This window comes from Xiphophorus maculatus, chromosome 3, assembly GCF_002775205.1.
Source record: "Xiphophorus maculatus strain JP 163 A chromosome 3, X_maculatus-5.0-male, whole genome shotgun sequence".
In the NCBI taxonomy this organism is placed as follows: domain Eukaryota; kingdom Metazoa; phylum Chordata; class Actinopteri; order Cyprinodontiformes; family Poeciliidae; genus Xiphophorus; species Xiphophorus maculatus.
Genome location: NC_036445.1, coordinates 2,715,440 through 2,742,175, shown reverse-complemented (window position 1 = coordinate 2,742,175; position 26,736 = coordinate 2,715,440). Strand labels below are relative to the sequence as shown.

The 26,736-nt window shown below is 41.2% G+C and overlaps 2 protein-coding genes across 4 annotated transcripts in view; one reads left to right on the top strand and one right to left on the bottom strand.

Annotated features, from left to right (window-relative positions):
- Nucleotides 1-5: 5 nt before the first annotated feature.
- Nucleotides 6-8,165, top strand: znf574 (zinc finger protein 574). Its single transcript, XM_023331450.1, has 8 exons — nucleotides 6-209; nucleotides 663-1,093; nucleotides 1,977-2,143; nucleotides 2,581-2,676; nucleotides 3,582-4,351; nucleotides 5,140-5,275; nucleotides 5,356-6,840; nucleotides 7,709-8,165. The coding sequence occupies exons 2-8, from the start codon at nucleotides 820-822 to the stop codon at nucleotides 7,877-7,879; spliced, it is 3,099 nt and encodes a 1,032-aa protein (XP_023187218.1). The 5' UTR covers nucleotides 6-209; nucleotides 663-819; the 3' UTR covers nucleotides 7,880-8,165.
- Nucleotides 8,166-9,630: 1,465 nt separating this feature from the next.
- Nucleotides 9,631-26,736, bottom strand: part of cic (capicua transcriptional repressor) — a 45,637-nt gene continuing 28,531 nt past the window's right edge. For 2 of the 3 annotated variants that reach the window (XM_023331618.1, XM_023331620.1), the window contains 17 exons: nucleotides 26,338-26,449; nucleotides 26,052-26,234; nucleotides 25,838-25,970; nucleotides 25,582-25,760; nucleotides 25,236-25,374; nucleotides 23,929-24,026; nucleotides 22,838-23,837; nucleotides 22,619-22,758; nucleotides 22,306-22,463; nucleotides 19,248-19,438; nucleotides 16,368-16,844; nucleotides 15,935-16,284; nucleotides 14,905-15,062; nucleotides 14,656-14,816; nucleotides 14,434-14,568; nucleotides 12,323-12,454; nucleotides 9,631-11,503 (listed from right to left, as the gene is read on the bottom strand). In XM_023331618.1, the coding sequence (XP_023187386.1) occupies nucleotides 11,214-11,503; nucleotides 12,323-12,454; nucleotides 14,434-14,568; nucleotides 14,656-14,816; nucleotides 14,905-15,062; nucleotides 15,935-16,284; nucleotides 16,368-16,844; nucleotides 19,248-19,438; nucleotides 22,306-22,463; nucleotides 22,619-22,758; nucleotides 22,838-23,837; nucleotides 23,929-24,026; nucleotides 25,236-25,374; nucleotides 25,582-25,760; nucleotides 25,838-25,970; nucleotides 26,052-26,234; nucleotides 26,338-26,449 (4,036 nt within the window). In that variant the 3' untranslated portion in view covers nucleotides 9,631-11,213. The remainder of the gene's footprint in view (nucleotides 11,504-12,322; nucleotides 12,455-14,433; nucleotides 14,569-14,655; nucleotides 14,817-14,904; nucleotides 15,063-15,934; nucleotides 16,285-16,367; nucleotides 16,845-19,247; nucleotides 19,439-22,305; nucleotides 22,464-22,618; nucleotides 22,759-22,837; nucleotides 23,838-23,928; nucleotides 24,027-25,235; nucleotides 25,375-25,581; nucleotides 25,761-25,837; nucleotides 25,971-26,051; nucleotides 26,235-26,337; nucleotides 26,450-26,736) is intronic. The other variant, XM_023331619.1, reaches the window with a different exon arrangement.

Here is a 26,736-nt window from a genome sequence, read left to right as displayed (position 1 = left end):
TGGGCGGGGCTTTACAGCACAGGAACAGCGGCGAACGGCGGGTAAACGTCGCTTTACACGCTTTATAAGCCATATTTATATGGCGATTTATTTGTTTGAGAATTTTTAAAGCTACGACTGCTGGCAAAAGACTGCCATCAAAGACAAACGGGTGCGTTCACTACGAGGGAAGAGCACACAACGGTCTGTTCAGCGACAGTAAATGAGAGGTAAGGGTAAAGAAGGGCCCGCCGTCATGGCCGTAGAGCTGCGGAGAAAAGTGGCTAGCGCCGCCTGACGGACCGCCCGACGAACCGGGCCTCCGCTTTCAGGAAACCGCGGTGCCGAGAAATAGGTCTGCAGCCTCCAAAGGAGCGCCGCCAACAGCTCTCCATACGCTATCACACATTGTAAACAAAGATAGGAGTTTATTTTTGGAAGCAGGTGAAGAATTTGTGGGGTTTTTAGTTGATCGAGGTGGTAATGTTAGCATCAGAGGCCCTTCATTCAGCTAACGGCCGGGTGTTTGTTCCCGCACTTCTTTCACCATGCCTCCATCAACACTACAGGGATTGTTGTTTATTAATAGAGGATTTCACTTATAAATCAATTATAAACATATAGGAGGTAAATTGTACTTTTTAAAAAGGGTTTTAATTTGTTTTTGTTGTCGTTTCTCTCAGGCGTGCCGCAAACCCGAGGTTTCTCTAGATGCCAAGAAGTTGCCTTCATTAACAAGTGCGGGCTGTGACGTTTCACCATCAATCAGTCCTTCAGACAACTTCCCATGATAAACTCACAGGCATAACAAGTCACCACCCACGCTGACACCCTGCCACGATGGCAGAAGGGGGCCAGGAGGAGGCAGAGGACATGTATGTGGAGCACCAGTACATGTGCAGCGAGTGCCAGCAGCTCTTCGGCACCCTGGAGGAGGTTCTGATCCACCAGCAGATCCACACGGCCCAGGAAAACGATGCTGAGGCCTCGGGCATCGGCCAGGGTCAGCACTACCAGTGTCTGGAGTGTGGGAGCCTCCTTGTGAATGCAGAGGAGCTGCTGCAGCATCAGGAGATGCACATGAGAGAGGCTGGGATGGAGTTCGAGCAACACGGTGATTTAAAAGCAAAAGTTACAGGACATGTAGCACCTTGATAAATTATTAAAAACCCTGTAGTATTTTCTATTTTATTGCTTTCTAACCATAAGTGTATTTTACTATGACCAGATTTTTATGCAAAAATATTAGGCTTGTCACAACAAATTTTACTGGATGATCATTTTCCCAATAATTGTTGCGATAAACAATAATATTATTGTTTTAAAGCCTTTTTCAAGTAATTTAATGAGGATGACATAATAGTGCAAGTTCACCCTCTCGAACACTTAACGCTGGAACTGATATGTTGTCATTTTAGCTGCTCTCTCTCATCTGTCTGTTCCGTTTCCTCTTCTGCTTCTCTCCCACTTCATAACACAGGTTAAACGGTAAAAATATTTGCAAACGCAGAAAACTATTCAGGAAGAAATGATACGAACAGTGACATTAACTATAGATTAACTATAGACATTAAGAACCGTTCCTTTTATATCTTCTTCTCTGTTGGTGCCTACTCCTTTCCCAGCTCTAATCCTTTTCAGTTGTTTCTTTCTCATTAGTAGCAGCTTTGTTGAAATTATAAAATTCTTAAATAGTTAAATTGCTCACATGACTTCTGTCTTTGCTGAGTTGACATCAGAGATAATCTAAACTGTTTACATTGCCTCTTTCCAAAACTCTCTGGGTTGCATCTCTTTTCCCCGCCTCTGTTTGTGATAAATGATCCTGTTTATTAGAAGCTCTATTGTTTCCTCTTTTCCCTGTATCTGCGTGTTTTCAGTAGCTCTAAATGTCATATTTCTTGCTGAATCTGCCTCATGTTTTCACCGCTGCTAAATGAAAAACAGCGTCTGAGCTGCAAGCCAACTCAAACTTCTTCTTCTCCTTTTTTCTCCAGAGGTGTGTGAGGTTCAGGAGTTGGAGCAGGCCAGCTCAGAGGCGCAGGGACCCGTTCAGTACCAGTGCCTCGACTGCCTGGCTCTGTTCGACTCCCCTGATACCTGGCTGGAGCACCGGCGAACGCACAGCAGGAGCAGCACACACAGCAACACACAGGCTTCCAACGTAAGCGATCCAACACACTCATCCATTCCTGAGAAACAAACCAGCGTCCAACCGATGACTTATTCTGTTTATGTTGTAAATACAACCTTTGATCAGCTGCAGCTTGGTAATGGAGTTTGGCAGAGACATTTCTGCTTAGTCAGCTTCTGAGTTAATGTTCTACTAACTTCACGTAGCAAACAACACCCAGGCGCTTTTAATTACCAATAACCATTTCATTTAAAGGGAAGATAATTTTGAATTTATGTCAAAAACATGAAAGAGTTAATTTTCTTTATTGCAAGATGTCTTCTTGCTTGCCTCTTTTTCAGGTCACTGTTTTTAATTTTTTTTCTCCAAACTTTAAAATGTTACATTATCCTAGTAAATGGACATTTAACAGTATGTTTTAATCAAACATAAAAAGACTGATTTTGTGTTTCTGTTCACGCTGACAGGAGTATGTGCTGCAGGCGGACGGCTCCATCACTCCTCTCAACAACATGCAGAACTTTGTGCTGAGTGAGCAGCAGGCTGGAGAGATCCTGGCACAGGTGTTTTTACCTAGACCTCATATAAACCCGTGATTGTTTGGTTTGTCTGCCTCTTGTTTTGGGGGAAAATGCCAAATGCCATCTTTCAATGAAAGGTTTTATCTAGACCACATGAGTCAAACTCAAGGCCTGAGGGCCAAACCCGGCCCGCCACAGCGTTTTATGTGGCCCTCTAAACCTCAGATTGAAACTTAGAGACTTCAAGATAACAGTTGTATGCATAAATATTATTTTATCAACCAAATCAAAACAGTTTTTATCTGTCTACTGCCAAATTACATCAGTCAGTCCCTCCAGTTTTTTACGGTGGTGGAAATTTACGCAAATACATTTTTTCCTGCTAATGCAAAATTGTGAATTTTCTGCAAAAATGATCAAAAACGTGGGGTTTAAATGATGCTAACTCCCACCTGCAGGTGGCAGTATTTCTTACTTCTATGCAAACTCATCCTTACTTGATGTCCAGCCTGTGATCAATTTGGCAAGTAACAAAAACTCACATTTAAGGCCTATTTAAATATTGCAAAATTTCTTGCAGATGTTTCTAAAGTAGCTCCACAAAATTAGTAAATTTGACTGCAAAAAAAGTCACAATCACAACGGTCACAAATTTCTGTAGGGACTGATCAATGTGGAAAAATGTTCAATATTATTTTATTTATTCACTTATTGAATGTATGCACAACTATTTTGTAATAATTCAGCAGTTTGTTGATGTGTTTTATCGATGCATTCTAGTACAACCAGTCCTGATCTAGACATGCTGTCTGTTTCCTGAAAATTTAAATCTGTAGTGGACAGGATTTGATATCGTAGATGTTTATCCTGCTAAGTTAAAACGCCAAACTTCTGAACAGTGCATGAGTTTCTATCCTCTTATGTTTTCATTTTATCTTGTGTTTCAGGTACTTTCCCACCAGCAGCAGCAGAAGAAGACTCGTAGATCTTCCTCCAAACCTGCTGGGTCCACCCGTTCCTACCTGCTGCCCCCTGTGACTCCGACTCCTGGCTCCGCCACCATGCACCTGCAGATCCTCACCGCTCAAGCTCTGGCAGATGGCTCCACCGTCCCAAGCCAGCACCGCTCCAAGCAGCCGACACTGCTGTCTGCTCTGGGTCAGAGTTCCTCGGCGAAGCTGGAGGTCCTGGAGAACGGCCTTCAGAGACTGGAGTTCAGGCTGGCGCCTGGCGCCGGCCAGCAGCAGCAGCAATCAGCCGAGCTGGTGGTCATCCACCCTTACGAGTGCTCAGAGTGCGCCCTTCTCTTCAATACTCCAGAGGACTTCCTCCAGCACCAGGGGGAGCACTTCTTGGGCCAGGACAAGGAGAGTGGAGGGCCGGGTGTCATGAGTGGCCTGGAGGAGATGCGAGGAAGCGAAGAGGCTCTGCTGAAGTCGCAGGATCTGAGGAGCAGAGCAGCAGAGATGAAGGCGTTGGGTTTGGCCAAACCCCTACGCTGTGAGCTCTGCGACCGCGCCTTCACCTCCATCAACCGGCTCGCCGCTCACAAGCGTGTTCACGAGGAGGGAACGCACGAGTGTCCGGAGTGCGGGAAGATCTTCAAGAAAGCGCTGTCGCTGCAGACGCACATAGGCACTCATTCAGGCGTTGCACGGTATCTGTGTGTGGACTGTGGGAATGGTTTCACTACTGAGATGACGCTCATCATGCACAGGTGAATATTTGATTACATTACAGTAATTAAGGGTCCAAGTGTGTGGAGGGGGGGACTCTTCATGGATCCAATTTTTTTCTTATTCTGTAAATTTCATTCTGCTAACCTGTGAAAAACACTGGAAACTTCCTGGGGATTTAAATCCAGTACATGCACTGCTACTCAGATATTAAAATTCGCTGCTGCTTGGTGGTTCTCTGGGTAAGGTTAATGTGTTTTTATGTTATGACTTCTAAACTGTAGAAGAAAACCTTTTTGGGGAGAATCTTTGCAGCAGATAAATATTGCTCCTTAAAGTACAGAAGGTTATAATACTGTATAATATAATTAATAGCCTAAAGTGTGCTAATCTCCTCTAGAGCTGAATAGAATAAAGATGGTAAATAAATATTAAAAATGAGACAGCTATTTGCAAACAAAGTTTAATATTTTCTAGCTGAAAAGTTGGTCGATCATTTCTCAGACACGGAAACAGATTGATAGATTAAACTCGCATATAAATACACCATGTTCCAAATTATTATGCAAGTGATATTTTCTCAGATTTTCCTAAATGGTCAATGCAAATGATGGTCAGTATAATTTTCAAGTCATGAACTATTACAGTATAAATCAAATTTTACTGAACAAAGCTTCCCATGAGAACAGTATATTTTTCAAAAATAAAAAACTCAAAATGCCCTGTTCCAAATTATTATTCAATTGGAGCTGTAATAATTTGGAAAGGTTTATTTAGCAAAAATGACTTTGACTGAATATGCATTTTTCTTCATTTTGACCTTTTGCAGAAAGGTACATGTTGCAGATCCATTTCACAGGTGTCAGATCTGCAACAAAACCTTCACCAACATGACTAAATACCTCTACCATCGTCGGACCCACCTCGACCAGGATTCATCAGGAACAGCCACTCACATCTTTGTGGTAGGAACTGGCATACCCCTGTCCTTCTCACTGCTTCAGCCCTCTTAACGTAATGTCACGTAATCTCTATTCTTCTCTAGGCTTCACCTCCACAAAGAGCATCTGCCTCCGCTCTTGCTATCCTACAGAGAGCAAGAGAGAAGAAGCAACCTCAAATAGATGAAGCGGGAATCAATGAGCAGGCTCCACTCACAGAAGAAGAGATGGAGGAACTGAGGAATCCACAGTCTGAGTCTCCGAGGACTCTGGATGCTGAAGAAACGACGGAGGAGAAGGACAATGTTAAAATGGAAGCAGCTCATGAGCAGGTTATGATGAAAGATGTCGCAAGTTCCAGTTCTGTCGATGAAGCCGCGTCAGGAGACACCGCCTCGTCGTCAGACAAAGGGACGTTTAGTTGTCGTTCGTGTTCGAAGACGTTTCCCTCCCAGCTGCTGCTCGCTCACCACCGCAGCAAGTCCCACACTCCTCAGCGCAGGTTCGTGTGTGGCGTATGTGGGAAGTTCTTCAAGAAGCAGATCCATGCGCAGAACCACATGCGCATACACACGGGTGAGAAGCCCTTCCAGTGTTCAGACTGTGGTAAAACTTTCTCCCTGCTGGCCAATCTGATGCGCCACACCCTCATCCATTCTGGAGTTCGCCCATACCGCTGCGACGTGTGTTACCGTTCCTTCTCCCAGTCATCCAACCTGCGTCAACACAGCCTGCTGCACTCCAGCGCGCCGAAGCTTGCCTGCCCGGAATGCCCCGCCACATTTCGCTGGCCCAACAAGCTGGCTGCGCACCGCTTCACTCAACACCCTGGAGCTCCGGCTCCTTTTCCCTGTCCTCATTGTGAAGTGGGCTTTCTGACCAAGAGTCAGCGGGAAAGTCACTGTGTGGAGCAGCACTCGACACCGGTCCAAAACCTGTCAGAACCATCTACATCAACAACAGTGATCGAATCATCAGGGGATTTAACCAGCTGTGGTAAAGGAGCCTTAGATTGTAATATTTGTGGGAGGAAGCTTAACTCTCCTTCCAACCTGTGGCTTCACAGACTGAGCCACTTCTCCCTGGGTCGAGGACGGCCGCAGCGCAGCGCCGGAAAGCGACCCAAAGCTCACCAATGTCCCATCTGTTGCAAACTGTTTGTGTCATCCTCTGCGGTTGCGCTCCACCAGCGCGTCCACACCGGTGAGCGGCCGTTCCCCTGCCAGGTGTGCGGGAAGCGCTTCCGTCAGAGCACACACCTGCGGGAGCACATGCGTGTCCACACAGGTGAGCGGCCGTTTCGCTGCGAAACCTGCGGAAAGGGCTTCATCCAGAGCATGCACCTCACCGAGCACCGCAGGACGCACACGGGCGAGCGGCCGCACGTGTGCCCGCTGTGCAGCAAAGCCTTCAAGACCTTCTCCAACCTGAGGAACCACAAGAAGACCCACGCGAGGCAGCAGAAGCTGGACGAGGAGGCTGCTGCCGCGGAGGCTGGCTCTGCAGTGGCGGTGGTGGATGCCTCCGTAGTGGACCTGGCCAACGGGCAAACCCAGCTCATCCAGATCCAGACCTCAGAGCTACAGCAGGTACAGTGCCTCTTAGTATTCACCGCTGAATATTTTACTCTTTTTAAAAAAAATTGTTTTATTGCTTTTACAAATCAGTCTTTCACTCTGCAATAGCATTTTGTCTGTAGGCCAAATGGCTCCATTTTGGTCTCATCAGACCAAAGAACTTTCTTCCACTGACCATAGTATCTCTAGTTGAGTGTCTTCTTGCATGGCCACTCGGAGCATTCACACCAGCCATGTTTAGTCCACTTTGATCAAGCTCTAGTTTGTTTACCTAGAAACTCCAGTTTGTTGGGGAGGTGTGAATGTGCAATCAAACTCTGGTTCACCTAAAACGCTCCGTCTCTGTTAGATTAAAGTGAACTCTGGTGTGATTTTGAATACAATACACTGGGGGAAACCCTGAATACACTAGACCTCTGTTTACTTTAAAAGGGCTGAAAACTTATACAAAGTTAAGTATTTTGTCATATTGTAGAAATCAGTTTTTGCTTTCACATTTAAGGGTTGCTATGATTTTTTTTCCAAGTTTAGAACTTTTTGACAGTAGAGATTATCCAATTTTTTGTGAAAATGTTAAATTAGCCCCAAAATGTAACTTTTTTGGTGGTAATTTTCATCTACAATGCCACTAATACTCAGAGCTGGCTCTGGGTTTATTTCACTCACATTAATGTTGCTTTAGAGGGTCATAGTGGTCATTATGGAACCATATAACCTTACATAATCTACATTTTCTTACAATTAAATGATAATTAATCCTGTTGGATTACACGCAGGACTCATTTTGTCTTCCCTCACCAGGACCATCCATATTAATAGGATAAATTAAGAGTAGGAATCCCAATACTTTGTTACTAATTAATAATAATCTTCTTCACAGACACAAGGCACCCCCACCATCATGTGTAACGAGTTTGGAGAGACGATCGCCATCATCGAGACGAGCGAGGGAGGGGCTCTGCCTCTGGAGCAGGCGCTGGAGATCTATCAGAGAGCTTTGGAGAACGGCCTCGCTGCGGACCCAGCAGCGGACGGGCTGCAGCTGCTCTGAGTGAACCAAAACTGGATCTGATTCAACGTTAGTCCTAATACTGGCTGAAAACTAAGACTAATTCAATGCTGTGAAGGAAAATGTGATGATTTAACGCAACCAGATACTTCTGAACTCGAATATAAGACCAAAGTTTGTCAGGTTTCCTCCTCTTTTCTCATTTGGGGGATCACTGTTGATACATTTGGAAGTGATACCTATTAAATTAAAGATATGACTATAAATTTAAATAAGGACCATTGTTTGTGCCTCTGATTACATTTATATTATTTTTTATCACTGTTTCATTGTAAAATAAATGTTTTTTTTCTTAATGTTTCTCTGCATTTTTCAACCAGACAGCTGTATTTGGACATAACTAATACTTAAATAACCCTATTGTACAACCTTAAGTTTTAATCAATTAGAAGGACATTTACCTAGTAAGACACATTTGCTGTTCTTCCTCCATCTTGCCCTATCTCCAGCTTCTACTCATTTTCCTTTTCCCCCTCGAATTGAAAATCCTGCATAAAATAGAGAAAGAAATATGCATAGTTAGAATGGTTGTAATAATCCTGGCACTGGGATCGATAGTAAGGTCAAATAGGTGTGGAAATTTCCAGATCCAGACTGATGAGTTCATCGCATTCATTAGAAAATCCAAATAAATGGCTGCCCTCCAACCACAGACAGGACAGGGTAGCAGTTTGTTGCTGGTATTATACATATTACATTACATTGTACAGGTTTGGTTCAGTACGTGGCCAAAAATGGCATCAGTGGGACTATTTGGATAAAATGAGATGCTACTTTGAAATTTAGTTAAACCTAGACAATAAAATATTGTGGTTTACAAAGCAAGCATTGTTCAGTACAATGACTTTATCATTCACTCAATATTATTCCTGTAATTTAACAGACATTTCTACAAAACAAACGTATTCACACTAAACATGAAGGGAAGTGGTAAAGAATGAGCTCAGTGATGCACCGAACTAATTCCAGCACCGTTGGTAGTTAAATAACAAACACAATTCACTGATTTTATCCAAAATTAGAAGACAATGACTGAAATGTACAAACAAATTTGCAGAAAACATTGCTTTGGTTATAATATACCGTAAGTTGTAGTTGATCATGTTTCTTTTACTTGAGTAGTTGCATCTGTATTTTCCCCCCCAAAATAAATGATGCATAATGTCCACTTCAATGGACATGATTAGTTTCCTAACATGACAAATTAATCTATATTTTAAGTTGCTTTAGTACTTAATTGTTAACATTATTTCATGTTGTATTATAGAAAAGTTTAGTCAGACCCACCAGGACTGGCAACCTGCAGCTTTTGGATGTGTTCAAAGTCCAGTAAAGGGTTAATTTCCTTCCTCAACCTGCAGTCAATCTTTACAGCCCATCTAACAACCAGATTATTTTTATTTTTTTTGATCGGAGCAACTCCTAAATGTTGCAGCACACCAGCCATTCAGGTGTGGAGTTTGACACTTCTGCCCTCCAAAGATTATTGTGTTCACCAGGGATAAACACTTGTTTTGTGAACTTACACTAGTTGGCCAGTAGGTGGCATAGTGTGGAATAATACATAAGAGCTCAAAGATGACATTTCTGTGCAAACACACCTTTAACACCCATCCAGATACAGACCTTAAATCAGTCAATAATTAAAGATTGAAATTTAAATCCAATTTATACTTATACATTAATTTATACTTATACATTTCTCTCAGGGTAACAGAATCAGAATCAAAACACAACATTAATAGTCATATTTATTGTTTTTTCTTCAGTAATGATAAAAGTCAACATATGCTCAATGACAGATTGTTTTTCCATATCAATAATGAGTCTACTGACTCTACAGTAATTATTTACAACACAACCAAGTCTTGCACAAAGACACAACCAGTATTATGTCCTACCAGCTCTCTTTGATTTGTTCCCTCCCTTCACTTCCTCCAGTTTTTCTTCCTCCGCCCTTCTAGAAAGGAGGTCAGGAGAGAGCAATAAAGTGACAAAAGGAGGAAGGAGGGGAGGACAGAGGTGGAGGAAGGAGAAGTTTAAGTGTTGAGACTATAGAAACCTAGCGAGGGTAGTAAGAGGCATACGGGGTCTTCTAAAAACAGACGACTTATTACTGTTGAAATGACTTAAAAAGGTCCACGCTGTGTTTGTATTCCTGTTTGAAATGAATAAAAAGAATTACACCGCAGGTCCTTGCTGAGGTGAGAGGCCAGTCAAGGGAAGACTACAATGGAGGAACTGTACAGGCGTGGAGCAGCATGTCTCACCTGCCTCCAAAACTGTTAAATAATAATAATAAAAAAAGTTCAACCGAAGAGAAGAAGAAATTTAACGTCAGCAGAAACTAAAAGAAATTCTGCCAGAAAGAAGAAAAAAACAAACAAACACGAATACAAAGAAGAGAATGATTCACTTAAATGATATGAGTAATAACCGTAAGAATAGTACAACAACAAACTGAGAATGACGATGTTAAATACAAAACAAAATATAAAAAGAGAAGTAAATGAACTGCTTGGCAACAGAGGATTAAGGAACTTTTCCGCTCGACCTCTATATCTGAGAGCCAGGATGTGCCTGCCGGTGACTCCGACTTTTCCTCCTTCCTTCATGGCAAACAAACAAGAGGCACAGGAATGCTCACTTCCCAACTACTGGCATGTGTTAACGGGTCAGTCCTGGCTGGTCAGGTAACTGCAGGAATGGTGGCACTGCCAGAAAGTCCACGTTTAGCTTCTGATTATCTTCGAGTCACTCCTGGTAAAACCTCCTCTGAAGGCCCACGGGTGAGGAAGTGATCTCTCAAGGTCCACTGCGAGCAATCGCATCGTTTCCGGCTGCTGAGGGCCCAGCCCCCGAACGTCAGCAGAAACAAACCACAAACTCAGAACAGTCAAGTTTACATACAGGTTGCTCCTCACACACTGCCTTTACTCTAAAATGATTAAAAACAGAACAAAAATCAAAACATGGACCAACTACCTCTTTTAAAATTGCTAACCGTTTGCCGTTTGTCTATCCGAAGCGGGAACCGTTTCATCTTCAAGGCAAATGAGTGCAGCTGTACATGATGGTCCTTCGATCACCGGCATCAATCTTCCTTTGAGGTGGTCGATACAGAGTGCTGATTCAAGTCTGGGAATGAACAGTTTGTTTATGTGGTACTTTCTGTGCCACTTGTTTTTAAAGTGTTCGTGTTTTTGGTGTGACAGGGACACAAAATAAAACATTTAAAATGTCCAAATACTGCAAACAAATCCTAACTGGATACGGATAAGTGTGGAAGCGGAGAAGTTGCTGACTGGTCAACCACTCATCTAGAAGAGTCCTGTGACTCACGAAGCTCCTCTGGACTCGCGTCTGCTCCCTGTTCCACTTCCTCATCATGCAGGTCTCCACCTCCTTTGCCAGCCCCCTCCCCCACCTGGGAGCCGGACGGTCCTGGAGCCGATGCAGCGGACTCTGACGGGCCTAAAATGGAGGCATCAGAGGGTGTCGCTGTCTGCATGATCTTCTGCCGCACCTCCCTGATCTTCAGCTGCAGACACACCTTGGAGGGGAAAATGTCGGAGTATCTTGTCTGGAATGCTGCAGTGGCCTGAGCTGCAAGCAGGAGATCAACGCTCATCAGGGTTTGAACACTTTTCAAGAATTTTCAAGGTGAGTTTTCAAACCTTTCCAGTTCATTTGTATTGCTTTCGGAGATAAAAACAATACAAATGAACTAAAAAAAAGGCTGTATTCTACATTCTACAGCAGGGACAAAGTAAACTAAAATATAATAAAATTTTATGTTTTGAAATATCTTTCACACACCCTATATACCTGACTAGTCTAAGAACAAAACATTAATTTAACAAAAATATCCCCCATTTTCAGTTACATTGTTTAACATAAAATATAAGTAACCTTTATTAAACTCAACAGATCAATATTAGGCATAGTACATGTTCATTACATTGAAACAATCCAACCAAATTGTGTAAAGGTAAATGACCTTTTTTCTCACATTACGGTAAATACTGACACAAAATAAAAAGAAAAAAAAAACATTACAAAAAATTTTTAAGTTTTCTGACATTTTTCAAATAGAAATCCGTTTGGTAATTCTAACCGACTTTACAAAAAAAGGAAACGTTTAATTTGATTAACTCCAAACAGTGAGGAAAAAAACAAGTCAGTTTTTTAATTATGTTGTGAAAATATTTGATTTGGTTAAATGTTTCGCGTCATTACAAAACTGTTCAGTGTGATTATCAAGCACTTTCAAGAGCTTTGCACAAAAATGAAGCATTTCCAAACCTTGAAAACATTTAATTAAAAATCAAGAACTTTCAAGAATTTCAAGCACCCGTATGAACTCTGGCTTGTAGTTACAAACTAATTCTTTAGATTATTGTTAATATTTGTGTGTAAGTGTACCTGACGGAAAGAAGCCCTGCTCCTGGAACAGCTGCATGACCAGCGCCCTCCTCTGGTCAAGAGTTCGTCGCAGGGACGAATACGGCACCTTTTCAAACTCCAGTTCTGCCAGAATGTCCTCTCCATCTGTGGCTGGACAACCAACAGACATGGAGATTAAAACCTAATTTGAATTCAATGCTTTAAGTCTTAAAAAAATCTTTAAGGGCTTAAAGATAAAGGCAGCAGAGCTTTTCAAAAGGCTAAAGTTAAAGTCTTCCAAGACAAGTGAGATCTGCTCAGGATTTTATAAGTTATATGATAAATAACATCTCAAAAAATTTAGCTTTAAACAGCCTTTACTCACTGGTTGAGTTATCATTTTTAAACACTGTACTTAGCTCCTTATATTTTATGCTAAAGCCATTGTCTTAACTTTTGTTCTATATTATAGAGTTGGAACTAAGTTATTTTAGTTATTGATTAATCCATCAATTATTTTTTTATGATTGATCAATAGTTAGATAGCAAAAGTTGATTAATGGAAGATTTACTGATCTTCTAATTGTTTTTTTTTTTTTACAGAATTTGAACCACTCAAACTTTGCCACTTGAGTTTTGGATAAAACATATTTACAAAGTCTTTTTATTATTGTTTGATCCTAAATGCAAACTGTGTCATATTTTCTACAGTTTTTAATTAATGCTCCGAAGATGGTTTTTTTTATCTTTCAACAAACTGCCTTTTTTGAGTGTATGTACTCCAGTTAACAATCCTCTACTAAATTAATGTAATAATGGATTCATCACAATTAATCCAATTAATCATTTAATTGGACCCTCCTCTATTTACATACAGTATTTGAAATTGTTTTAAATGTGCATCAAAGTGATTATATGGATAAATAAAATAATGAAATGAAAATGGGAATAATTAGTGTCTATCTTCCCATTAAGAAATGCCAAGAATGAAAATAAAGAAATGAACCCCACAGAGAAGGTTTGTTGGCCAACTAATTCATATCTGACTCAGCTGTTTTCATAAATATCCTTAACAATCAGATTCAAGCTGACAGGAATTAGCTCATTAGCTTCCTGTTGAGATCTTTTCAACTAAATTTTCGTCTCTTCTTGGTCCAAAGATCTCGTCAGGCTGCTAGCGAACACCTGCATGTCATCATCTTATTCTGCGTGTAATCCAGCAGTTTTTATTCCATCAGACATTTGAGTAAAGGACATTTCCCTCAAGCTTTTATTAACTATATGTTCCCCAAGTTACAAAGCAACACAATGCTGGAGCATGCTTCTGATTCAGAACTGTTAAAGGGCAAATTCATTCCTTTTTTAGCATCCATTTCAAAATCTAGTGCGGACAATTTAAACTATAAAGCAGAAAACAGTGATAAAACTGTTCACTGTATGGCATAAGGGAGAAATTTACTGGGTATGATTGTAATCTAGGATACATTTATTCAATTTGTAAAAAAAGAATAAACAAACAAGCAAAAAGTGCTTTCTTTGGAACCAGATTCAGGTCGAGAATCACATTATAGATTAAAAACCTTTGCTTAGAGCACAGCTGTCAAACTCCAGTCCTGGAAGACCACTGCCCTGCAACTTTTAGATGTGCCTCTGCTGCACCACACCTGAATACAATAATTAGGTCATTAGCAAGAATCTGGAGAACTGATCTACACAAGAAGGAGGTAATTAAGCCATTTCATTCCAGCGTTTTTTGTACCTGTGGCACATCTAAAACCTGCGGTCCTTTAGGACTGGAGTTTAACATCCCTGCCTTAGAGGGTCTAAAGGCCTTTATTTTTCCTGAAGTTCAGATTTTTATGTTTAAGATTAAAAACAAGGTCTGAAAATGTAAATAATAAATTTTTCTTATCAAGATGTAGAAAATTATTGGTTCAAACTCCAGATCTTTTAAGACCGCGTTGGACGCTAAATAAGTATAAATTTTTAAATCAAAAATAGCAACAATATCCTAATTAAACACAAATGAAAAGTTTTAGCTGGTGGCAACAAGTATATTTTTTTATTCAGTGTGATAAAATTAATTTAATTTATATTGCAATGACTAACAACCAACATATTCCTGAAACTTTCCTGGACAAACACACTACCTGCTCTGTCGAAGGTGAAGATGTCTCCTTCACATTTGGCAGCACTTTTAGGTGTGTTGGGTTCAGAGCTGCAGCTGGAACGCCGCCGACTCTTCCTCTTTGGAGAGGCTTGCTCATCAGGTGCAGAGTCCAAATCTGAACGACAGCAGGAAACCTTTTGAGCAAACAAAGCTGAATAATATTAACGTCTAGTAACACAAATATAAAAATCAGAAGGGAGACCTGTTGAGTTCTTCCTCTTGCGACGATAGCTGCCCAGGATGGCGCGAGGTGACGTGGCCAGACTCTGCAGGGTGGGTGACGGCAAAACCTCCTCGGGTCGAAACTCCGGCAGCTCGGCAAACCGCTCCTCAAAATATACCTCTGAGAGAACCCTGCCAGTCCAACAAACGCACACAAATATACAGTATATATACACAGTCCACCAATCAATAACCTGTACGCAGAATATTCTCAGAGGTAATGACTCACTTGTCGACAGAGTCGAAGGTTTTCTTTAGTGGTGGTGGGCGGGCTTTGATCTTTTTGGGTGTAGGTCCGTCTTTGTCAGTCTGTGGAGGAGGCAAAGCGGGCTCTGTGGCTGACGGAGGGGGGAGAGGAGAGGAGGGGAGAGTCTCCTTCCACCCACCCTGTGAAAAGGTTCAAAACATACATCTTAAAAACTAACGCAAAGGTGGCCTGGGAAAAAAAAAATCAGGCTGGACAATAAATTGTGCCAAAAATTATTGCAATAAATAAAACTGCAACTGGAAGAGATTTTAAATATCCAAAATAAATAAACAAAACAACAATAATTAAAATGTTTTATGCAGTCTCTGTAACCAAAATTGCGTTTAAAAAAAACCAACTAATCATTCAGCTTTGACAGGGAAAACAGGCAAAAGTAACAGTTAGGACCTTTATATATCTATATATAAAAGTCTTAAAGGTCCTAAAAGTTAGTTTGGACTTTGCATATTAAAAGTGCAAACTACTTCGTACTGCAGGGGTGTCAAACTAATTTTTATTTTGGGCCATAAAAATATCATGAATGTTCTCAAAGGACCAGTTGTGAAATAATGTATTGATAAAACCCATAAACAATATTAAATAGCTGTTGTTGCATTCTTAAAATGAAATAGTATTGAACATCTTTTCTCAATAATGTAATTTGGTGGCATACAGATACAAGATACAAAAGAGCTTTAACTTGACTGATAAAAAATAATATTTAAGCACACAAATGTTATCTTGAAGGTTCTATTTATGTTTTTAGAGCATAGAGGGCCAGATAACAAATTATAGTGGGCCAGATTTGACCCCTGAGCCTCGAGTTTGACACATGTAGTACTGAATGTGAAATGTTTTATTTTTATTTTTCAAAATTCCAATATTAAAGGGGAATATCTCTTTAACGATTGTTGTCCAAATGAAAATGATCAACCTCATTTCATCATGAGATTAACTGATTTATTGCTTGTTGTGACCGTCTGTGTTGTAGTGTTAGAGTGTCACGCTTCACCTCTTTGGTTGTTGTGCTTTCCCTGTTCCTTGGGTCAGAGGAGTCCGCGGTGCTGGAACCCTCCAGAGGTGTGTCGGAGGACGGCGGCTCATCACTGGGATGTGCTGCCGGAGACCCCGTGTGCCCTGAAGGCTCAGGCTCAAAGGAGAAATGACTGTTGGCTGCTGCTTCTCTCTCCCTCTCCTTCTCTCGCTCTCGTTCTCTCTCCCTTTCCTTCTCCCTCTCTTTGTCTCGTTCTCTGTCTTTCCCTCGGCCACCTCCGTCATAGCTGCCAACAGGAATGGTTGCCACCGTTGCTTTTACTTTCTGGGGGAGCCTGACTGGAAGATGTAGTAACTTGGGTGTGCTGCCTGTAAACCACAAAAATGTAATTTTTTTCCCCAACAGCTTCAAAACATCATTATTTCATCTGAAAAAGAACTGGCAGTCCTACCAGGTGCTTGGATCTGAAGTGGAGGACTGCTGGGCCTTATGGACGCAGTTGAGCCACTAGGGGGTGCTGCCGAGCTGTTACTGTTGTAGCTTATGTTCTGCCTCTCCACCTGTCTGTCTGAATGTGCCAGGATGTCCACCTGCCTGTCGGGCTGCCTGTCGCTCTGACGGTCGGCGGATCGGTCCGGGGGCAAGTGCCTGTCCGCTTGGCGGTCCGGGTGGGGCGGCAGATGGAGCTGCATGACGGTGGAGGGGGCAATCGTGTGTTTCGGCAGGATGTGGGGAGAAGCGCTCGAAGGGTTAGAGACAGAGTAGACCACGCTGGGGGGCACTGGCGCCATAGAGACCACCCCTGTTGCCATGGTGACGCTTGGTGATGGAGGGTAAATGGCGGTGACTATCTGGCCCCCGGAACCTGAGGCAGGGGCGGCGGTGGAGGGTTGTGGGGACTGAGCTGTGGCGAGCAGAGGGGCCTGACCTGGGTAAGGAGGAGGGACATCCATTAGACTACTTCCACATTAAATAAATCTCATTTATCTATATACTAACAAAAAACTTTGTTTTCTTTTATTTTAACTAATGGAAGTATTAATATAGTCGACTTTGGCCTAATTTATATGTACAGCTTTGCACATTTATCCTACAAGTGATTTATTTCTGCAAATACTGACAAAAATGTATTTAAGAGTTTTACCACAACTGTCTCATTTTTTAGTTCAATTAGGGCCAAAATTAATCTTGTCCAAACAATACAACTTCAATTTTATACAGCAAAATCAGCACGTCTCAGTTCAAATAATACTAAAATATGACTTTAATACCCGATATGATTTTATTGTTTGTTCAGACATTCACAGCGAGTTATAGCAGGCTTTCAGCTCAGGAAAAATGATCCATGGAGGCTTTTGTTGAAGAGATGGAGCTGATTTTATATTTCTGACTACAATTCCTTTATTAGGTTTTCCACAGCTTTGCATCAGCGGTAAAATGGGAGTATTGGTGCCTCTCTGCCTGTCTGGATAAGTGGCTGCAGAGCTGGGTCAGACTCTCTGGTACAGTACTTAAGCTAATCTGGTCTTACATAAAGAACTGGGGCTTCTTCGTGTAAAAAGGTAACTTTTCATTAGAGTGGACAATAGTCACATATGGTGTAACCCAGGGTTTCATCCTGGGACTCCTATTTAATATCTGCATGTTTCTGATAGCTTAGATTATAGAAAATAATAAGATTAGTTTCCATAACTACACAGATGATACACAGCTCTTTATATTATGTCACCAGGTGACTAGGAACCCAAAAGAATAGGTGCTTAAAACAAATCAATGTGTGGATGTGCCATAACTTTCTTCAGCTGAACAGAAACAAAACTGAAGTTATTATCTTTGGACCTAAAGAGTCAGCTCATAGCTTCAGTTATTACAGCCAGAAACCAGCAATCAGGGCCAAAATCTGTGTGTAGAGATGGACTCAGACCTGAACCTTCAGAGCCACACAGACAGCTAAAAGGTCAGCCTTCTATAATCTAAAGAATATTTCTAGGATTAAAGGACTAATGTCCCAACAAGATCTAGAGAAACTCATTCATACATTTATCTTTAGCCGCATCGATTACTGCAACAGTGTCTTCACAGGTCTGCCTTAAAAAGCAAGTCAGACAGCTGCAGCTGAACCAGAATGCTGCTGCTCACATTCTCACTAAAACTAGGATAGTAGAGAACATAAACCCAATTTCTTAAGTCCTTACACTGGCTCCCTGCAGCTTAGAGAATAGACTTTAAATACAACTGCTAGTTTATAAGTCACTGAACCACTTGGCATCAAAATACATTAAAGGTCTGCTACTGTTGTATCAACATTCCAGACCTCTCTGGTCTTCTGGTTCTGGTCTGTTCTGCATCCCAAAACCAGAACCAAACGTAGAGAAGCAGAATTCAGTTTCTATGCATCACAAATCTGGAACAAACTTCCACAAAACTGCTGAAACACTGAGTTCCTTTAAATCAAGGCTGAAAACCCACCTGATAAGAGTTGCTTTTGATTAATAATAACTGGAATGTCATTTATTTTAGTTCCAACTTTTCATCACTTTCCTTTTTCATGCCACTGAAACATAATATTTCTTCTGTTTGTTGTTTCATATATTCGCTATATAAAGCACTCCGACAAAACCTCGTTGCCAAAATGTGCTATGCAAATAAACTTATGAAGCAATGTCATCTTTATTATCCATATTTGTTTTGTCAGTTCAACTTATTTTTTGTAGCTTAACATTAGTACAGCTACAAGTAATGCCATTATAATTTTAATACACTTGCAAAGAAAGGGCAACAGCAATAGCATCTTTACTCCACATTTGTTAAGGAAGTGGTTGACCACTCAATATTTTCTCAATATTCATGAGAGAGGGAGGCATTTTCTGAGAAATGTAATTTTATGTTTTCATTAGCTCCAAGTTAAAATATTCTAAATTAAAAGTAGTAAACATAAAATATATCACCTTGTGCTTAATGAGTCTATATAAATACACGAGTTCACTTTTTGAATTAAAATACTAAAGATAAGCAACTTTTCAATGCTATTTTAATTTATTCAGATGCACCTGAAGTGGATAAAAAGAACAAAGATTGGGGTTTTGTAAAGCAGAAGTATGCAGATGCATAAATGAAAAAGTGATAGTTACTCTTTATGCAGTGCATTAAACCAACATTGACATAAAAGGAGGTATACATCTTTGGCAGAACCATTGGGCATAAAATAATTAAAACTTCATTTTGTTAAGGTTCATGTTTGACAATCAAGTAAATTCTTCAGGTGACCTTTTCTCTCAAACATAGAAGTAGTAGAAAGGAACAAAAACTTTGACTTTATGTCTCCTCTAACCTGCAATCAGTGGCTGAACCAGTGTCTGTCCAGGTGGTGCAATGGCTGTAAACCCAAGGGTTGCTAAAGGTGAGGGAACATAAGCAGATCCAGGCACTGGTAGAGCTTGCTGGGTGGGTGAGGAGCCTGTTGTTGTGGAGACTAGAGGCAGAGTGGATGGCACCCCCGGGGTGGACTGGACATAGGTAATTCTGAACAGGAGGCACAAAAATAGGAATAACGACAACAGTGAGGTTAACACTTTAAATATAAATAAGATCTAAAGAGAAGTGCAACGGCAGTGGCAGATGTTGTAATAGTACAATGACAATGCAGAGCCAGAATGTAAGGAACAGAGACCTGATTAGAAAGGAAAGAGGAAGACAAAAAGAGAAGCGCTGCAGAGAGGGTCAGTCGATGAGTGCACACCACAGCAAGTAGCACTAGATGAGTAGTGCAGTGTGAGGAGCTGAGAGGTAGTGTGGGGGTGGGCAGGCAGAGGCAACTCAGGCCACCACCAGCATGACTAACACATCCAGAATAGAGCTGCAGTCTTACTGCTGCACCCCGACAGGAATTTAGCCTCTTGCATTGTCTGCTCACTAAGCACGGTAAAATCTATTAATTCCTTCAACGTATACAGCACAAACAAATGTATTCCACCTCAATTTATCACCTGGCTATGTTAAATAGACTATGCTTTTATTTTTTCAGCACTACCTCTTAAAGAATAATCAGATGTTTTATCATCTGATTCCAATATTTTTTATCCAATGTCACAGAGAGAAAGAGAAGTTCAGACACAGCAACTTTGTTTTAGAGAAAATACAATCTCTTTGGACAATTGGTCTAAAACTATTAAGTCAACATTTTTCTGGCAAAACATCTGCAGGCTCATTCATTTAACAAATTATTGATTATTAAATGATACAAAATAATATTTAGTAATGAAACCCATAATGTAATTTCCCTTTTCTGGATTAGAAATTGTGATTAGGTCTGAAACGATTAATCAGATTAATCGCAATGAATTGATTATTGAAAGAATCATCAATTTAGAAATCGATTGCTCATTAACTGGAATGTAGAGACTCAAAAAAGACCAACTGCTGAAAAACATCATAAGCCTTCTTTGTCTGTAAATATGGTTTACTCAAAACTCCCCAGGTGGAAGTTTTAGCTTCACATGGTTGAAATTCTGTAAAGAAACAGATTAGCCCTGCACTGTATTAATATTAACTCAAGCAGAAAGCACTCAGTTTTTCACATGTTGATGTTGGAAGTCATATCTTTACCTGAAGAATGTGTCCCTTGCTACAAATGATCAAGCATACACCAACTGAATCTTGTGTTTTATTTTTAATTAAATAAAACTTTTAATTAAGTTTTATTTAATTAAAAAATAAAACTTTTATTTTTTAATTTAAAATATAAACTGTATTATTGCATCATTTAATGTACTTCTAATTAATGTCTATATTAAAAATCTGCAGAATTTCTTTTTTATCCAATTAATCGTCAGAATAACTGACAGATTAATCAATAACTAAAATAATTGTTAGTTGCAGCCCTAGCTGTGATATTTAGAAGAAAGTTTGGACTTGGGCCAAGGACACCTGTAAATTATCAATATTCCCAACAAAAATCCAGAAACAAAAAGGCGAAAATGTCATAAAGAAACATGATTTCTAATATCTGCAGCAAGGAGAATGACATATGCCTGTAAGCTGATGGCTATGTCAAGCTTTGTTTATGCCTTCCCAGACATCTGATCGGTGACATTTATTGGGTTCATCCATCTCTCTCAAACATCGATCTGCAGTGCTCCATTTCATCTCTAAAATGACTGCTATAGATCCAACCAGTAGGAGAACACTTGAAGGATTTTTTTTGGCTCCTAGCAGATTCAATTACAAAGAACAGCAGCAGTTGGGGAAACAGTAGAAAAGAAGGAGATTTTGTTATTTGTAATGTATCCTGTTTACTTGGTTGTAAACCGGTTTACAGGGATAGAAGCACTTTTGACTTCACTTCATGAGCAGCAATTTGGAATCAGTTTACCCTGAAGGCTGAAATGAAAAGAAACTATCACCAAAACAGCTGAAATACACTGGACCGTTATAAGATTTGAATAAGCTTTGATCTAAACCAGAGGTCTGCAGCTACGGTCCTCGAGAACCTGTCCTGAAACTTTAAGATGCTTCAGGTTTTGTAAGGCTCCAAAACCTGAGCCTTTCGGCTCAGGTTTCAGCAATAAACAGAGCTAAGACTCATTCCTCTGATTCAGGTGCGTTAGATCCAGGATGCATCCAGACGTTGCAGGACAGCTTGCAGGAACTGGAGACCTTTATTTAAACTGTTGTATTGTAATTGTTTGGGACTTGTTGTCCAGCAGGAAGGTGATAATTCACCTCTCTTTTGTAGTCTCTAACAAGCTTTCATTCAGGATTTCACTGCATTTACCTCCACCAGCCTTCCCATGAGTCCCTGCTGATCCCCATGATGCTGTCACCAGAGCTATTTGTGTAAGAACAAACTTTTAGATTTTTGTCAAAAACTGCTAAACTATTTTCAAGTCACCACAAGATTACACCAAATTTTATCAAGCTCTATAATGTAAAATCATAAAAAAATATGTTAACTTTTCTGAATTTGCAAAACCAATTTCACAACAAACTGCATAGATGACAGAAATTCAAATTAACAAGGGACTTTTTTTCATTAGAGATTTTTCATTCACTTCCCAACAGTTGTTGATAAATCTTTCATGAGAATAAAACTTGTTTCAGGTTCTTTTCCTCATTTGGTTAAGAAATTTTCTTCTTTAATGTGATTATTGTCTGAACAGTTTTGTCATTCTGAGCAAGGAAAGAAATGGTTGAGCATATTAGTAACAGTAAGTAAAAACAAAAGAGAAAATTTTTGTCTTCAAACTACAACAGAAAGATGAAGCAATAAAATACTTAAAAGACAGAGCTAAGAGTGCATTTTTTAAAACAAGAAATTGGCTAAAAACTTTCATTACTGTTCGAATATAATGTAATATTTACCAGGTGTATTAGAGTTTGTCATTGTTTACCTTGTAGGTGCAGGCGGCAGCAGCACCGCCTGGGAGGGGGCAGATCCTGGTGCCACCACTGCTGCTCCCACTGTTACTGGGAAGGGGCTGGCATGATGCACTGCTCCACCCTGAGGCTGCTGGGACTGGACCATCGGCATGGAGGCAAGATGAATAATCTAGAAATTAAAAAAAAAAAGAAGAAAAAAAAAGAGAGAATCCATGACGAACAGCCAAACATGGATGATTTTCCATGTTGATGCTCCTAACGCAAAACAAGCAGAGTTGGGAAAAACGTTTCCATGTTATTCCCTCCTGTGAAGCGCTCCCTGACCTTGCTTCCGGACTGTGCACCGTTCTGGACGGGAAGGGGTGGAGTGACAATGGGAATCTGCTGGGCAGGGGCTTGCGCAGTCCGAACTGTTGTCATAGGAACAAACATTTTACCCTGGAGCACCGGAGACTGGGTTTGCACTGACAGAGGAACAGATCACATCATTAGAAGTCACAGAGGAAATGCAGGACATTGTGGGACTTGTGGTTGACCTTTTACCTCTTGCTCCAGGGTTGACCACGCCCACTGCAGGGCTGGGAGCGTATCCTGTTTGCAGACCGGCCCCCTGCTGTTTCCCATTGGCCAGGGACACATGTGTTGGTGGAACTGTGGGTAGGTTGAAGATACTGGTTGGCTGGCTGAGATTCTGCGGTGGGCTCTTGGGGTTGGTGTTGGCAGGGAGGGTGGGCAGGATGTACTGAACTTGTGTGATGGCCTTAGCCCCGGGGGGCGGTGCGGGGGAGCCAGGGAGGAACTGGGGCTGGAGGAGGGGCAGGGGGCCGTTGGTTTGGCTGTGTGACGCAGAGACGGCTGTACAGGGAAGAGGATGCTGATGGGACGGCTGAGGGTGAGGGGAGGGAGTGATGAGCTGGACAGCAGACTGAGCAGGCAGAGCCCCTCCTAACACTAAGTTAGTCACTACACCACCCGCACCTACAGGGTTTGGTGATGATGAAGTGTAGCACCCACCCCCTCCGGCTGGAGGCCCAACTCCTCCTCCTGGACCAATCAGAATTTGGGGCTGCTGCTGGGGAGTGAGGGACTTCCTCTCTGGAGGATGCGGGCTTGACGACGGGCCGCCATCTCTAGGTTTGCTGGCGATTGGGAGCGGTGTGCTGATGACCGGACGCATCACGTTCGTCACTACGGTAGATGCAACCCTTACAGCACCAATGCCCAGAGCTTGGCTTGCTCCTAGGGAACCTACTGATGAGGATGGAGGCCCTCCAGCTGAAGAAGTTGATTTGACCAGTTGAGCAGAAGAGATGGAGAGAGAAGAGGCCTGCATACTGCTGCCTCCCTCGTTCACTAAAGTGTCTTTAGTCTCTCCATCACTTCTTTCCTTTCTTCTGTGGTCTGAAAACCCTACCACTCCAGATCTGCCCTCATCATAACGTCTGCTGCTGGGAAAAGAGGACAGTGAGACACTCCTGCCATGAGGGGTATGGTGTGAGGAAGACGATGATGCAGTGGAACAGATGACGGGCGCAAATACTCTCTAAAAAAGTGAACAGAGAGGTGTTACAAAACAACCCAATCAATATGCAGCAGGAGACCTAAAAATATGAACAGGAACATTTGTGGCATACCTTCCGATCCCCTTCATCTCCTGAACCGTTCTCACTATCGCTGTCGGTCACACGCTCCTTACACTTTAGGTCTATGGAGCTGCTGGGATAAGGGTCCTCTGTGGAAAAGCAAAATACGCTACAGCTACTGTTGGAATTCCTTACAACATATAATATTTGTATATATTAACATGTGGTGGAACTCAATTAAAATTTTTAATCAAGTCTTTTGCATGGTCTGTACTTAATCATGTTTTAATCAAAAACTATATATTGACAAAATAGGGAACATTTTCTATTTAAAAACCCTTTGACAGCTAAATTATTAAAAAAAAAAACACCAAACACATATAAGCTCAACAACAAAGACGTTTATGAACGTGTTGAAGTCCCAGCCTTAATATTAACCAATTATTATTTATGACTAAGTGTTTTAATTCTTCAGTCAAAACTAAAGATGCACCAAAAATAAAATCAGTAGGTGACAGAAATCAAACAATTTTAGGTTCTAACCAATAACCAGCTGTAAAACATCAAGAATACAATATTTTTCTAAACAGTGGGATAAGCGACAAACACAAAAGCTGTAATAAATTCAAAAGAAACTATCGTTTTTAAATATTTGCGAGACATGTTAGTGGTTTATTCAGCCTTTGAGAGTGAGACTTTTAGTGGATAACAGAAAGGCTGAAAAGAGAAAGTCCTATTTTTTTGAGGATTCAACATCCCAGATCTGAAAGTAAGGATCTATATTCTCTCAGAAATATACACAAAAATTGAGTTTTAGTAATGCTAGTCTTGCTAGTAGCTAATATAAGATGGCAAAGACAGTTTCAAATGTCGATTCACTCCAGATCTATTTTTCCTTTCTAATAAAATAATCATAATTCACATCAACTGCTTTCTCCCAGAGCAGTGGAATCTGTTCCTAAACACTCATGGCAGGCAGGAAGGGAAAAATATTTTAAATATCTTATATTTCTTCAAGATAAATCAGCTGCAATCATTATACACTAGTCAAAGTTTACAAAGACTGGAAATGTGAAATTGGCCATAAAATTGCTTGATTTTCATCTCTACTTAGTATAAGCTGATGTTTACGGTCAAAATGAAATTATTACACAGCACCTGAGACTAAATTGAGAAAAAAAACAAACAGTAAAAAGCTTGCATAAATGACACATGTTTGACTTGATTGATGTTCTCACTGCTTCTCCATGAGCTGCTGGAAAGCTACAGAAGCTTTATGATGCAGGAAGTAGTGAACAGACACTCAGCCATCTCTAATCTAATGTGGCTTAATGAACAGAGCATGGCAGATTTCTCACCAATGACATCATCATCTCCTTCCTCTTCACAGATGACCATACGCTCTTCATCACTGGTCATATCCTCACTGACCCCCCGTTGAGCCTGAGAGGGTGCAGGAGCATGGCTGGTAAACTGGCCACCGCTGTCCACACACATCTGGAGAACATGAAGATGGAGTTAATGATGGAGGCATTTAAAATGCATGGTAGTCTATAGTAACAGCTGTGAATATTTGTTTTAATTAGCGTGTTCTGGAAACCAAAACTTGACAAAGATGGCATTTTCCTTGCAAAACAAAAATCTTTGCCATAAATAAAGACTTTTTTTTTTTAAAGTACGATCCTACCAGTTGTCCTTCGTTACCTGGGCCAGCTCTGCCAGAGCTTGAGTGTTCCCCCTGTCTCCCCTCTCCAGGCTGTGCACGGCACTCTGGGAAAAGGCTCTGGGCCGGGTAAGCTGACCCACATGCCCCTCTCCTGTGCTCCTCTCTGACACACCCACCAGACCTGGACCCACACCCTTGAGTTCCACAGAATGGGGCTCTATAAAAAAAAAATCAATTGTTGTCAACTGCCATGAAAATTGAGCTACTTATACGTTTATTGTAGGTAAGACCAACCTGTTGATTCGGACATGCTTCTTTCTCTGATATCCTTGTTTCCTGGGACACCACGACCTTCAGAGCTGGACTTCTTCCTGTCTTTGTTGCACCACTTCCAGTCTGGGTGTGCTTTAAAGTGGGCCTCTTTCACCTAAAACAAGAAAGGATTACAGTTCCTCATCTATAATATTGAAATATGTGTCATTTTCTGTCAGAATATTGATCTGTATACCTGGAAGGCCAAGTCATGGTACTTCTTTTTCTCCATAGCTCCCAGGGCATACCACCACTCCCCAAGAATCTTGCTGACTGTCCTGTTGTCCTGGTTTGGGTGCCGTTGGTGCACTAACGCTCGATGACGCTTACTGAAAATCATAAATGCATTCATTGGTCGCCGGATGTGATCCTTCTCCCTCTGCAGGAGTGAGCAAGAGAAGCAGAAAAACATCAAATAAGTTTTTCTTTAGGTTAAAGAACTATTGAGAGTTATGTTTCTGTCATAACCTCATAGGGAGTACCTTTCCTGGACTGCTCTTGTCTCCATCTTTGGGCAACGCACTGAGAGACTGAGTACGTCGCTTTACTGGGGAGGTGGAGAGAGGCTGCTCTGGTACAACTCCTGGGAGGAAGCTAATGGACAGAAAAAGAACAATTTTACTAAACATTTCCTTTAAAAAAATTCATACAGGCTTCTGCATGTTTTTTCTTTCTAGTAATTTACAGACTGGAACAGCTTCCCATCTACTCTATAACTCCATTGTCCATCTGCATATTAGACAGAAAGCTCATCTATTTCAAAGGCTGAGAGCCGAGCCACTGCTTTACATGTAGTGATAGAGACCAAAGATGGAGTGCTTTTGTTCCTATCTGCTTTTGTTCTGGCTTTGAGCTCTTCAGCCCAAATTAGAGCAAGGATG